General features: G+C 39.5%; 1 protein-coding gene across 1 annotated transcript in view; it reads left to right on the top strand.

Moving 5' to 3' along the window:
• Positions 1-14,744, top strand: part of LAMA3 (laminin subunit alpha 3) — a 173,899-nt gene that overhangs the window by 110,905 nt on the left and 48,250 nt on the right. Inside the window, exons 43-49 of the mRNA XM_070747653.1 lie at positions 1,204-1,254; positions 1,788-1,939; positions 2,843-2,953; positions 4,606-4,717; positions 8,606-8,773; positions 9,679-9,875; positions 14,354-14,470. Of these exons, the coding sequence (XP_070603754.1) occupies positions 1,204-1,254; positions 1,788-1,939; positions 2,843-2,953; positions 4,606-4,717; positions 8,606-8,773; positions 9,679-9,875; positions 14,354-14,470 (908 nt within the window). The remainder of the gene's footprint in view (positions 1-1,203; positions 1,255-1,787; positions 1,940-2,842; positions 2,954-4,605; positions 4,718-8,605; positions 8,774-9,678; positions 9,876-14,353; positions 14,471-14,744) is intronic.

A 14,744-nucleotide genomic window follows, 5' to 3' on the forward strand; every position in this document is an offset into this window, starting at 1 on the left:
AACAACCGAGGGGCTTCTCGGAGGCCTCCCGAACGCCGAACTCAGAAGTTCGGGTTTGGCGTTCGGCTTCGGGAGGCTGCTGGGAAGCCCCCTGGCTGTTTTAAAAGGTGACAGCCGGGCGGTGGCGTTTTTTTGCGGGTTTTTCCCCCCCCCTACACGGATTAATGGATTTTACATTGTTTCCTATGGGAAACAATGTTTCATCTTATGAACTTTTCGTCTTACGAACCTCCCCCTGGAACCAATTAGGTTCGTAAGACGAGGTATTATTGTATTTGGTTGTCTTGCAAAATTGATTTCGCTTGGAAGTTGGAGTTAATGAGGTGAGGTGATAGTCAAATTCTGAAGAAATCATAAGATGTAAGAATTGTGCTGCTTATACAGGCAGTCCTCGACTTACAACAGTTTGTTTAGTGACCATTCAAAGTTACAACAGCACTGAACAAATGACACTGCAATATTCCCATGGTCATCTGATCAACATTTAGATACTTGACAACTGATTCATTACCTCCGAGACAGCCTTCTGCTGCACGAATCCCAGCGTCTGGTCAGGTCCCACAGAGTTGGCCTCCTCAGGGTCCCATCAGCCAGACAATGTCGGCTGGCAGGACCTAGGGGAAGAGCCTTCTCTGTGGGGGCCACGGCCCCCTGGAATCAGCTCCCCCTGGAGAGTCGCACTCCCCCACCCTCCTTGCCTTCCGGAAAAGCTTAAAGACTCATCTTTGTCGCCAGGCCTGAGGTCATTAGATCTTTCCCCCTGACCAGTGAGTGTTTTTTAGTGTGTTTCATGGAGTGAATGATAATGAATGTTTTAAATTATATTAGGATTTTTGGGGTTTTTAATTGTATTAATTGTATTTTAGATGTATTATTATGTTTTTATATATATTGTGGGCTGCCCAGAGTCCTAGGAGAGGGCAGCATACAAATCCAATTAATAATAATAATAATAATAATAATAATAATAATAATAATAATAATAATAATATTTATGATGGTTGCAGTAGCCCAGGTCCTCCTGTGATCACCTTTTGCAACTTGCTACCTATGTATTTACCTGCATAACAATGTGCAACTTTCAATGGAGTGAAGAAGGCATCAAATAACACTATCAGATTTCTGACATTTCAGAACATCACATCCTTAATTGTTGAATCCTGTAATTCTAAATTTTTCTTCTTTTTTTCTTTTAATTTCCAGAATGCATAAGCCAAGAACCAAAAGACATAGATCCAAATGAAGATTGTAATTGTAAGTTATAAACTTTATTTGGTCTGAAAGCTTGCTTATACGTATAGCACTAACAAAGAGAGATTAGAACGAGCAATTCTGGTGTTTTCTAGTGGATAGTAAGCTTGTCCAGAACAAGTTAACTAAACTCACAGTAGTGAGACGGAATCTCTCTGTTAATGGTGAGGATGCTAAAATCCAACACATCTGGAGAGCAGCAAATCAGGAAATGTTAAAACCTAAACATGAGACATATAAAGAATGGCTTCAAGGATTTGTTACCATGTTACATATACAGTATTTGGTTTTATTGTTGGTTGTAACAGTAAAATAATGCAGACAAGCAGTACAGTTGTGTGACATAGTTTTATGACACCATTTCAAAAGTTTTGTATTGATGTTAGTAACAGATAACATTTTCTGGAAGTATTTTTTGTACCATAATTGTTTTTAGTAGGCCCATTCTATTTTGCTTTGTTTTTTTGAATATACAAAAAGTAATACTTCTAACTTTTCCATGTGTGTGTTCTTTTTCTGTTTGTTTGTTTGTTTAGCTTGTGGGAGTTGTGTAATCACATTGCTGGAAGATTTGAGCACAATGGGAAGTGAGCTCCGAGTGATTGAATTTCAAATGCAAAGTATCAACACTACTGCCCAACTGCTGGGCCAGATGAAAAATCTGGAAGTCCGCAGCAAGCAACTGGAGGTAACTCAAAAAAACATTGAGTACACTTTCCAGAGGCTTGAATATACTTTTGAAATATGTTTTAGAAGCAGTTCAGTTCAGCTCCTCCTTGCTATCAGAGGTTGTGTCTTTCAAATCTCGGGGCATTTTATTTATTTATTTATTTATTTATTTTGTCCAATACACAATGAGGGTTTTAGTGGGTATATATCAATATACACATAGTAAAATACATGATGAAGGTTAGAGAGGAGATACTCATAGTAAATATATATCTAAGAAAGAATAGAAAAGATATAGTAATAGAACGTATCAATGAAAGAATAGAAGAAGAGATATAGGAATAGAGGAAAGGCATAGGAGATATAGGAGAGCAATAGGACAGGGGACGGAAGGCATTCTAGTGCACTTGTACTCGCCCCTTACTGACCTCTTAGGAATCTGGATAGGTCAACTGTAGATAATCTAAGAGTAAAGTGTTGGGGGTTTGGGGATGACACTATGGAGTCCGGTAATGAGTTCCACGCTTCGACAACTCGGTTACTGAAGTCATATTTTTTACAGTCAAGTTTGGAGTGGTTGATATTAAGTTTAAATCTGTTGTGTGCTCTTGTGTTGTTGTGGTTGAAGCTGAAGTAGTCGCCGACAGGCAGGACGTTGCAGCATATGATCTTGTGGGCAATACTTAGATCTTGTTTAAGGCGTCTTAGTTCTAAACTTTCTAGGCCCAGGATTCAGGGCCACATTTTTCTGTTGAAGTTTGTCTTATGATTTAGTCATCTCTTCATCTCTTAATGGCAATAGGAGCTAATTTAAGAAGTCTCATTCCAGTGCTTTTCTGTCCAGTACATTTTTCCTAATTCCATATTGTATTTGGGATGTGTTCAGTTTGCTGATTCAGCTTTGTTTTGCCTTTATTTTCAGAGTCTGTTGAATCACTCTCGTTCTGTCGTTAAAACTCAGAGTTCAAGGGTAGATGAACTGGAGACAGATTTGTCTCACCTTAATCAAAATATTAATGTTCTGAAAGAAAAGGTAAGTGTTTAAAACTTACAAATATTGCTATCACTCCATGGCTTTTTTAAATAAAAGTTTGTGTTTACTAATAATATTTGAGATTTGAAGACTTTGTGAAAAAATGATAATAATAAATATACTGCTTAAAAAAATAAAGGGAACACTCAAACAACACATCCTAGATCTGAATGAATGAAATATTCTCACTGGATACTTTGTTCTGTACAAAGTTTAATGTGCACAACAGCTTGTGAAATTGATTGTCAATCAATGTTGCTTTCTAAGTGGACAGTTTGATTTCACAGAAGTTTGATTTACTTGGAGTTATATTGTGTTGTTTAAGTGTTCCCTTTATTTTTTTTGAGCAGTGTATTAAAGAATATGTAACAGGATATATTTAATAAATGGCAAAATGTTACCCTTGTGCAAGGTGGAAAAATGCAGCTCAGATTCAGAAGATCTGAATTCTGTTAATGTATCCTGCTGAAGGTATTCCCTTTCACATGTGTAGGAGAGATGACATCTTTTGATAGGCATTTTTTAGCCTATCATTTTTATTTATGTTTTATTAGTACAGTGGTACCTCGAGATACGAGTTTAATTCGTTCCGGACCTGGGCTCTTAAGTCGAGCAGCTCTTATCTCGAACGACTTTTCCCCATAGGAATTAATGTAAATAATTTTAATTGGTTCCAGCCCTCAAAAAACTCACAAAGTTAGTCTAAATTATGCAGAAAGACATGTTTTTAATGAAGAAATGTACATGTACATATAAATGAATAATGAAGTTTCTTTCACTTAACTTGTAAACTTTCTTAAACTTTTAAATTTACATATGTTCAACTTCTCTGCCACCCAATCCTGTAGGACAGAGGTCCCCAACCCTTTTTGCACCAGGGACCGGCTTTAAGCGATCAAGAGAGGAATGGGTGAATGAATGGACGGAGGGTGGGAAAAAAGGAAGGAAAGAGGGAAGGGACAGGAACAGAGGAAGGAAGCAAGGAAACTTATGAAAGGGGAGAGTAAGAGAGGAATGAGTGAAGGGAGGGAGGGAGGGAAGAAGGTGGGAAGGAGAAAGAAAAGAAGAAATAGAGGAAGGGAAGGTAAAAGAGAGAAAGAAAAAGAGCAAGAAAGAAAGCTGCAAGCACCCCCCCGAGCCCCCCAGGCCGGCTGCAACCTTTTAAAACACGCGCGCCGCTTCGCAGGTGTCTCCTGAAGTCGAACGCAGAAGTTAGCGTTTGGCTTCAGGAGACAGCTCCTTGGCGCTTGTATCTCGAATTTGGGCTTGTAAGTAGAACAAAAATATCTCTCCCCTCCCAGCTCTTATCTCGAGTTGCTCTTAAGTAGAGCAGCTCTTATGTCGGGGTTCCACTGTAGTATCTGTTCTTTTGTTGTCACATCTTTATCCTTGTGTGATATCTATTTAATAATTCTGGTAAAGTTTGTGCAATAAATACATTTTAAAAAATATTTTATGAATGGCTAAAAATGCCAAATTCATCATCCTTTGGTCAAATTAGTCATATCATAATAGCAAATTACCCTGGCTTCTACCAAGACATGTGTTAATGAAGTAGGGTGGTTCATAAACACCCAAAATAATCAATAATATTAAATACTTTTAAATCAAACTTTTACTAATGTTATCTAATTTTTAACTCACTATCTTAGGCTGAAGGTACTTACAAGAAAACACAGACTCTTTTAAATAATGTTAGTAAAAATAATCAAAGAGGAAGAGCTTTAATTTCAAAGATCCAATCTATTCTCATCCATATCAATGGTAAGAGTAATGTCTTTTCTTCTACATTAAGGGTGGGAAAATTATATCAGCCTGCAAACCAAACCAATTCTTGGCTAATTTTTCCAGTACCATAGCAGGCAGTTTTCAATTTGGTTTCTTTCATGCAAACAGAGATATTTACACTTCATTTAGACTTTAACAATTTTCTGCTTATATCCGTGGAATCTGTTTAAAAACCTTACTGCAATAGTTGTGGGAACAGTTTTTGAAATCAATCTTGGTGGAAAAGGTTTATTACTGTCCTCCTCAGTACGTGTTTCTGCAATAATAAGATTTTGAAACAGCTTCTATTCATAACAATTGAAGTTATTTAAAGCCTCAAGAAGGCAAAACCTACAACAACACTGTTTATGCCTAATGCCTCCTGATTAAGGAAATGATGTACGGTAATTGGTACATCAGAGGCTGTTCTGTAAAATGCCTCATGGTTTTGTCCTTTACGTGCTGTTCAAGAAGGAGCTAAAAATCTAGGGTAATTTCCAGATTGCAAACCAGCTCAGTACATATGATTATGACTTGCAGCCAAATAGGCAGAGTATAAATAGAATAGATTTGGTTTCGGAACCTACAGTTGTAGTTTCAAACCTACAATTATGCCATTGTAGATGAATTCAACTGGGTCAGTGCCTCTCATCTATTTCCTAACCACTTCCAAGCACTGGGTTAGGATCTTCATCTCCTGCCTGCCCTTCCAAGAGTACAGATGTAGAGGAAAGTTGATTTTTTTCTACCAATGATAATAGGTCAACCTATGTTGACAAATGACATCTTCTGGCAGCTTAAAGTAAATACAGTGGTACCTCTACATACGAACTTAATTCATTCTGTGACCAGGTTCTTAAGTAGAAAAGTTTGTAAGAAACTATTTTTCCCATAGGAATCAATGTAAAAGCAAATACAGTGATCTCTCGGTTAGCGCGGGGGTTACGTTCCAAGACCTCCCGCGCTAACCGATTTCCGCGTTATACTGGATGCGGAAGTAAAAACCACCATCTGCACATGTGCGCCATTTTTTTCATGGCCGCACATGCGCAGATGGTGGAGTTTGCGTGTGGGCGGCGGGGAAGACCAAGGGAAGATTCCTTCAGCCGCCCAACAGCTGATCTGCTCCGCAGCGCGGAAGCAGCGAGGAGCCGAAGATGGGGTAAAGGCAAAGGGGAAACCCCATCTTCGGCTCCTCGCTGCTGCCGCGCTGCGGAGCAGATCAGGTGTTGGGCGGCTGAAGGAACCTTCCCTTGGTCTTCCTGCCGCCCAGGCAAAGGGGAAACTCCAAGATCGCTTGCCGCTTGCCGCTTTGCAGCTTGGAGCCTTGCTTCGCCTCCTTCGCTGCAATAGGCAAGCGGCAAGCGGCAAGCGATCTTGAGAAAGAGAGAGAAAGGAGGGCGACTTGCCAGTCCACGCCCCCCTGGATGAACAGCCTCGCATGGCCCCAGCGCCGGGCTCCGCTGTTGCCTCCGCCCCCATTTGGCTCTGCAGCTGAGAGGCCTTCCCAGCAGAGCCCTCCCCAACAGCTCCCGCTGCCAGCGCAAAAAAGAAAAGAAAAAGAAATCCCCAAAAGAGGCAGGCACAAAGCGGGGGCACAAGGGGAGCTGCCCGGCAGAGGTTGCTTTTTTTCTTCTCGTGGGCAAGTGGAGGGGGGGGAGAGAGAAGGGAGGAAGAGAGTGTGAGAGAGGAAGAAAGAGAGAGAGAAATGATAGCAAAAAGGGGAGAAAAAAGAGAAAATGATTGAAGCATAGTGACAGGAAAGAAAGAGAAAGAGACAGAGAAGTGACTCTTGGTGATGACGTATGACGTCATCGGGTGGGAAAAACCGTGGTATAGCAAAAAAAACGTGGAGTATTTTTTAATTAATATTTTTTGAAAAACCGCGTTGCAGCGTTTCGCACTAATCGAGACCGTGCTAATCGAGGGATCACTGTAATGTGTGCGATTGGGGAAACCACAGGGAGATTCCTAGAGGGGCCCCACTGAGGCTTCTCTCCGCCTTTTCCGGCCCTGTTTCCTCCCCGGAGATTCTTAGAGAGGCCACATGCTGGCTTCTCCCTGCCTTTTCCAGTTACAGTTTCTGAGGCTCATGTTTGTAAGTGGAAAATGGTTCTTGAGAAGAGGCAAAAAAATCTTGAACACCCGGTTCTTATCTAGAAAAGTTCGTAAGTAGAAGCGTTCTTAGGTAGAGGTACCACTGTATTATATTGTAAGGGGAAATGGCTGAGCTCTACAATATCCTATAATACAATGTGCAAGCACTCAGTTGCTATATCTCACCAACTGGAAGTAGCTGCTCAGGAAGGAGGAGAACCTCTTACCCTTTGCATTTGGTCTAGAAGGATATCCCAATCAATGTTGGGTTTCATTATCCTCCACGATGACCACTGCAGTTTCTATTTGATACTCAGATCTGAATTCTAGCTGTTATGATCTTCTAAATCTAGACAATCTATTTCATCCACAGTTGTCTAGATAACTGAGTTGTCTAGATAGTTGCAAACGCATCACCTTTTCTATAATCTTCCCTAGAATGTAGATATTGGAGAAAAATATTCTAAAACAGCCCAAACTTTTGTTTTAAGACATGAGGCAACTTCCCTCCACCAAGAATATGTTTGGCACCTTTATGATAACCATAACATCCATAAACTTTCTGAGTTTGACTTGTGGCTTGTCCTCTTAATATACAAAAAGGTCACACCTTGCTCATACAAGCAAAAAAGAAAAAAGAAAAAACAGTAGAAGGAAATACTAGCTTGGGACATCTATCAAGGAAGATATATTATTATTATTCTAGAGCCATCTATTCAGGAGTACATCTCATTGAACTAAATTAACTTTACTTCTGAGAAGTGGTGGATAAGACTGCAATGTTTTGATAAGTACATATATCCAGTGAGATAAATTAAGATGTCATTAATAATTTAGTTATAGGCTATTGAATGGAAAGTTCTACCTTTTAAATTTAAAAGAGGGCTGTGCAACTGTTTACAGGTTATATATTTTATCTGATTTTTGATTGGTTTGCTAGGGCTACAGTCCAGGAAGTGGTCAGAGCAAGACAAAACCAATTACAATTAATATTTCTCATATGTTTAACAATTTCCTAGTTCTATCACTACAAATTCATGTGACTTCTGGAAAGATTTGCAGCTGCCCTGAAGAGCTCATGTTTGCATTCCTACTTTAAACAATATACAGTGGTACCTCGTGATACGAACCCCTCGTGATACGAACCCCTCGTGATACGAACCTGGGGTTCGGAAATTTTTTGCCTCTTCTTACGAACTTTTTTCGGCTTACGAACCCACCGCAGATCACAAAATGGCACTCCGCTGGGCGCCGCCACCCGGCTGTCACCTTTTTAAAAAGCCGGGGGGCTTCTCGGCCTTCTCGGCCTTCTCCCGAACCCGGAAGTTCGGGTTCGGGTTCTGGAGGCCGCCGAGAAGCGCCCGGCTGTTTCAGGAGATTACAGCTGGGCGACAGTGCTTGGTGGAGCGCCGTTTTTGCGATCGGCGGTGGCATTTTCGGCCGATCTGGAGGCTGGAAACAAGGTGGGGAATCCCAATAGGGAATTCCATGGGCAGAGCTTTGACGTCACGAAGACTTCCGGGTTCAGCGTTTGGGAGAACGCCGAGAAGCCCCCCGGCTGTTTCAGCGGAGCGCCATTTTGTGATTTTTTTTCTTTTTGCACGCATTAATCGCTTTTACATTGCTTCCTATGGGAAACAATGTTTCGTCTTACGAACTTTTCACCTTACGAACCTACTTCCGGAACCAATTAAGTTCGTAAGATGAGGTATTACTGTACCACATATCTTTGTAATAGGGTATGATAAAAGTCTCTTATTTATTCAGATGATGTTTTTCTTGTCTTAGTTCTCTTGGGACAGATAGATGGCACATCTACAGGAGGAACCTCTTTGCCTACTGAACACTCTGCAAAAGAGCTGGTGCAAGCTCAGCAAATGATCAATGAAATGAGAAACCGCAATTTTGGCCCACAGCTAACAGAAGCAGAAAAGGAAAAAAGAAAAGCCCAACATTGTAAGAGCTATAAAGTATAAACACTTTGTGTAAAAGTGGCTCGATTGGATTTATTAAGGTGGGAATAGATGGAGATGTTTCCTTATCTGGAAAGGCTCGCCGAGTTTGTAATGGATGCAAAGGTGGGTTCTTCCCAGTTCAGACCAGTTCGCCCAAACTGGTAACAAGCTGCTGGTGATGTCATGATGATGTCACCGAACCGGTCCTGTTAGTTGTGGTCTATGGATGCTGCCATTTTGGGGAGGGGGGAAATTTTTTGGAAAAAGATTTTTGGGGGAACTTTCTCCCCTTTATTTCTTCTGCACATGTACAAAGCCGAGTTTCCAGCACTAGGCATTTTTGGCTTTTGGGGGGGGGGATTTTTACATTTTTCAGCACTGCGCATGCCCGTGCACTTTTTGCGTGCACACGGTCAACTATCACAGGAGGAAGCAAACCTGGAGGAAGGTAAGTTAGAACCCATCCCTGAATGGATATGGAGGAAGTTGTGATCTATCAATGAAAAAACTGGCAATAGTCACTTTAATAATATTGTACTTCATTGCTGCTTGAAACTAGTCTTGGACTTGTTGAGCTTTTGCTGTTCTATAATCTTTACCGAAAGTTTGGAAACTTTGGATAAAAAAATACAAGATTGAAGGCTAATTCCTGCTATATTTACATTCACATTTCCTACTATATTTACATTTACATTTCCTACTATATTTACATTTACATTTCCTACTATATTTACATTTACATTTCCTACTATATTTACATTTGCATTTAGTTGATCTACTCAACTAAAAATAATGTCACGATGAGAAATTGATTTATAGAAAGAATGTGAGACAAAAAGACTTGAAGGATCTAATGCTGACAGGGTATTTGATTTATTTCTGTTTTGCTTTATTCATTCTGCACAGTGCTAAATCGAATAAGGAATGAACTAGAAAAGCGTAAAACAAACAACCAAGGGCTCATTAAAAGTGTGAGAGATTCACTAAATGAATATGAATCCAAGCTCAATGATCTCCATGAATCTTTGAGAGAAGCAAAGGAACAAACCAAGTTAGCTGAAAACTTAAATGGAGAAAATAAACGCCTTTGGGAAGAGATTAAGGTAAATCTATCCGTCTACCTACTTACCTAACTGGCTTTATGGCTCTTTATGCATGTTGCATTAAATGGGGAAACCGTCCATAATTTGGGGAACATTTGGCAAGAACCTTTTCAAGTGTTAATACTTGTTAACTTGTCTCAAGACAGTTATGTAAAAGACCCTGTGAATTAGATTTCTCCTGTGGGATTTTTTATTTTTGCTATTTTATTTTTTTAGTACGCTATAGCATAGTTTATCTAAAAGGAAAGTTAAGTAAAAGTTTAGTCATCTGGCATGCCCCAGCTCATTCTTTTGTCCTGCAAATACCATGATTGACCCAATCATACCAGGACATGTAAAAAATGTTTGTTCATGTTCTGTTTCTGTGCCAAATACCTAAGATATTCATCACTGTTCATTAAAATAAATAGTTTTTCAGCAGTGGATGCAAGGTAGATTTCATTCAGAATAGCATTTGCTCTTGGTTACTGTTCTGTCGGGCTCTCTGGTAGACTCCTCCCACAAATTCACAGGTACAAATTTCAGACACACACATGTTTGAAAATTCAAAACAATGTTCTTTATAATGAAAATTCACTTAAACTAAGCCCTGTTTTGGTATAGCAAAGAGCACTCGTCTCCAAACAAACTGGTAATTTGTACAAGTCCCTTATCAGTTCTGTGATACTTAGCTTGCAGCTATGAGGCAATTCACAGTCCTTCTTCTTTCACAAAGTGAAACACACTTTGCCCTGGTTTAGTTTCAAAGCGGGGAAAAATCAGCACACAAAAGGTCAAAGTCAGTAAAGCAGTCATGAAACACAATGATCAGTTAATCCTCCACAATAGCCAAACCCACAGGCTGCTATTTATAAATAGCAGCCTCACTAATTACCACAGCCCCACCCAACCACAGGTGGCCTCATTTTCTTTGATAATAATCTCTCAGTTGTTGTTGCCTATGCATCGCTCTCCGCATGCGTGACTGTATCATTAACTCTTGTTCTGAATCCAAGGAGGAGCTAGATAATTGATCTCCTTCTGAGCTGTCTGCCACACTCTCCTCTTCCCTGTCACTCATGTCTTCTTGGTCAGAGGAGCCTTCATCAGCAGATTCCACCGGGGGCAAAACAGGCCTGCAGCATGTGGATGTCTCCCACACATCCACAGTCCTTGGGGCAGGAGCAGGGCCAGAGCTAACCACAACAGTTACCAACCAGAGAAGAAGAATACCAAGTGGTTGAAAACAGGCAAGAAAGAGTGGGGCACTGGACTTGTCTAGGGGCTAAAGTTGTCCTTGTTGGGCAGGAGACATTAGGTACAAGACTTCACTCCTGGTATTCATGTCTCTGTGGAGAAAGACAAAGCATAAATAAATAATGCACTAAGTAGGTGGACATTAGAGAAGAACAGGGATCTCCTTCAAGTCTGCTTAGAATAACAAAGTTGGACGAGACCTTGGAGGTCTTCTAGTCCAGCCCCCTACTTAGGCCAGAAACCACTTCAGACAAAAATCTTCTTAAAACTTCCAGTGTTAGAACATTCACAAGATCTGAAGGCAAGTTGTTTGACTGATTAATTATTCTAACTGTCAGGAAATTTCTCCTTAGTTCTAAGTTGCTTTTCTCCTTGATTAGTTTCTAATCATTGCTTCTTGTTTTGCCATCAGATGCTTTGGAGAATAGCTTCACTCTTGTTTGTGGTGGCCCTTGAGATATTAGAACACTGCTATCATGTCTCCCTAATCCTTCTTTTCATAGACTTGTTTGATTTGATTTGATTTGATTTGTATGCCGCCCCTCTCCGTAGACTCGGGGCAGCTAACAACAGTAATAAAACAACATATAAGAAATATAATATTTAAAACCCTTATTAAAAACCAAACATATACACAAATATACCATGCATAAATTGTATAGGCCTGGGGGGAATTAATATCTCAATTCCCCCATGCCTGATGACAGAGGTGGGTTTTGAGGAGCTTAGGAAAGGCAAGGAGGGTGGGGGCAATTCTGATCTCTGGGGGGAGCTGATTCCAGAGGGTCGGGGCCGCCACAGATAAGGCTCTTTCCCTGGGTCCCGCCAAACAACATTGTTAAGTCGACAGGACCCAGAGAAGGCCAACTCTGTGGGACCTAACTGGTCGCTGGGATTCATGCGGCAGAAGGTGGTCCCGTAGATATTCTGGTCCATTCTTCATATGATTTGGTCTCCAGATCCCCTAACCATCTTTGTTGCTCTTCTCTGCATTCTTTCTAGAGTCTCAACATCTTTTTTACATCGTAGCAACCAAAACTGAATGCAGTATTCCAAGTGTGGCCTTACCAAGGCATTATAAAGTAGTATTCCCATCTGTTAATGAAGCCTAAAACTATGTTGGCTTCTTTGGCAGCTGCTGCACACTGCTGGCTCATATTTAAATGGTTGTCCACTAGGACTCCAAGATATCTCTCATAGTTACTACCGTTGAGCAAGGAACCACATGTATTGTACTTGTACCATTTTGTTTTCCTTGTCTAAATGTAAAACCTTCCTTTTTTTCAACATTGAATTTCATTTTGTTAGATAGAGTCCAATGTTCAAGTCTGTCAAGATCCTTTTGTATCATCATCATCATCATTTATTAGATTTGTATGCTGCCCCTCTCCGAGGACTCAGAGCGGCTCACAACAAGCAATACAAAATACAAAACCAATATTTAAAACAGTTTTAAAACCCTTATTAAAAACAATCATATGACCCAAACAAACCGTACATAAAAACAAAACAGCCAAGGGGTATCTATCTTCTGGAGTGTTGGCTACTCCTGAGAGTTTGGTGTCATTTGCAAATTTAAAGACTGTTTTTGTGGTACTATTTTTGATAAGATTGACTGTTTTTTCCCTAGATGAAAAAAAAAGAGTTTAGTTCTGCTTTCTCTCTGTTACTTGCATGATTCTTGGCCCTTTCTCCCAGCAATGGACCAATGGTTTCCTTGACTTTTTTCTTGTTTATAACATATTGGAAGAAGCTTTTTTGGGGGGGTTATTTTCACTTTACAGAAATTCAAGCACCTAACAGCAGCATATGACCAAGGGAGAATAAAATCAAATAGATTCTCATTAATGAGGTTTCATGTTAAGAAAAGGATTAAGTTAGAAAATTTTAGTTAAGTAGAAAAGTATAGACCAATCCTAGTTTATTGGTAAGTACTCCATATTAAGATGGAGTGTTGATGAACGGTTTGAATTTGTTACTCACCAAATCCCTAACAAATGGATTGACATCTTGCTTAAGAGGTAAGGCTGAAACATTTGTCTTCTATTTAGCTGCCTTATTTTGAAAACCTTTCCCTTCTTTCCCTGACTCTGAGAATTTCCACACCTCACAGAACAATGTCGCTATTTAATTTAATGATTTATTTGCTGGACAGGTTTCTTAGGAAATAGCTCAAAAGAAAAACCCTTTACTTTCACACCCCATTGTCCACTGTCATTTTATACCAGATCTATCTTTCCACCTTTAAAAAAACTGCTATACCATATCCCTAAAGGAGATTATGAGCTAGGAATTGGCTGAATTGCATACTTCCTAATGCTTTTCTCTTCTGGAATCTGGCCAGCCACTTTTGCCCCAATCATATTCTAACCATTCCCAACTACTGGAACAGTAGCCCTTTACTATTTTCTGAAAGTTGTTTTTCTATTGTTGGCACAGTTCTTTGGAATATCTTTCTATGAGAAATGTGTTTGACTTTAGTACCAATAGAAGCTGTTTAAAACAAAGCTTTAACAGAAAGCATTTAGAAGTTGACATCAAATCGTTTGGAGTTTAGGTTTAGGTTCTGTTGGCTTTATTTTATAAAACTTCTATTATTGTTTTTTTTTTCTTTTTATGCTTTGAGCTACTAAGAGTCTGTGTATGATTGTGGCCAGTGTTCCCTCTAATTTTTTTGGGGGGTGGGCGGAAAAGTATAGTGTCTGAGCGGCAGTCCCTTTGGGACTGGGTGGCACAGAAATAATAAATAAATAAACAAACAAACAAACAAACAAAAAACCCACCCTGTTTTGCCTCAGAGAAATTCAAAATAAAATACTGTACTTTGTGTCTATAACAGTGAGCTCATAATAGGGCAACTCTATCAATATCAAAATGCCACTTAAATAGTTGAGCTAGTTTCAAACTAGATTTTGTTTTTCTTTCTCTCTTCCTTACTCCCATTCTTTTTCTTTCTCTTTTCCTTCCTCTCTTTTTTCTATCTGTTTCTCTCTCTTCCTCTCTTCCTGTCTCTCTCCTTCCCTCTCACTCTTTCCCTCTCGGCTTCTGGGCAGGTTTGGAAAACTCTGAGTTGATGATTTTTAAGTGAGCGATTGCTCACTGCTCAGCTTAGAGGGAACTATGATTGTGGCAGTTATAAAATCATATATAAATTAATATATAATAGATAAATAGTAATTATATTATGCTATAGAACTTTCTTTTGCATTAATAAAGGGAATCACTTTTAATTTTTCTATCAGAAACAGACAGAAGAGATGACTAGACAACAGGGTACCATACGGGATCTTCTGAATTCTGCTAAAGCATCAGTGTCTCAAACAAACAGTATATTTGAATTGTTCGAGAAGAGCAAGGAGGTAAAATTGAAAGAATTAAAATTTCTATAAGACTGAGAAAAATAACATTCATATTATAATAAAATAAGAATATACTACCAATATGGACTTAATTTTGGAGATAGTAGTAACTGTTCACAAAATACTGCTCACATATGAAAAAGGCATTTCGTTTTAGCCCATTTGCTGCATGTAATCTTCATGTTGTGTTCAAAAGCACACCCACTGAAGTTTATATAAGAAATTAAAGCAAACAATAGCTTGCCACTTATTTCTTCTAGCTACTTGTACGTTA

Source organism: Erythrolamprus reginae, chromosome 3 (assembly GCF_031021105.1).
Source record: "Erythrolamprus reginae isolate rEryReg1 chromosome 3, rEryReg1.hap1, whole genome shotgun sequence".
In the NCBI taxonomy this organism is placed as follows: domain Eukaryota; kingdom Metazoa; phylum Chordata; class Lepidosauria; order Squamata; family Dipsadidae; genus Erythrolamprus; species Erythrolamprus reginae.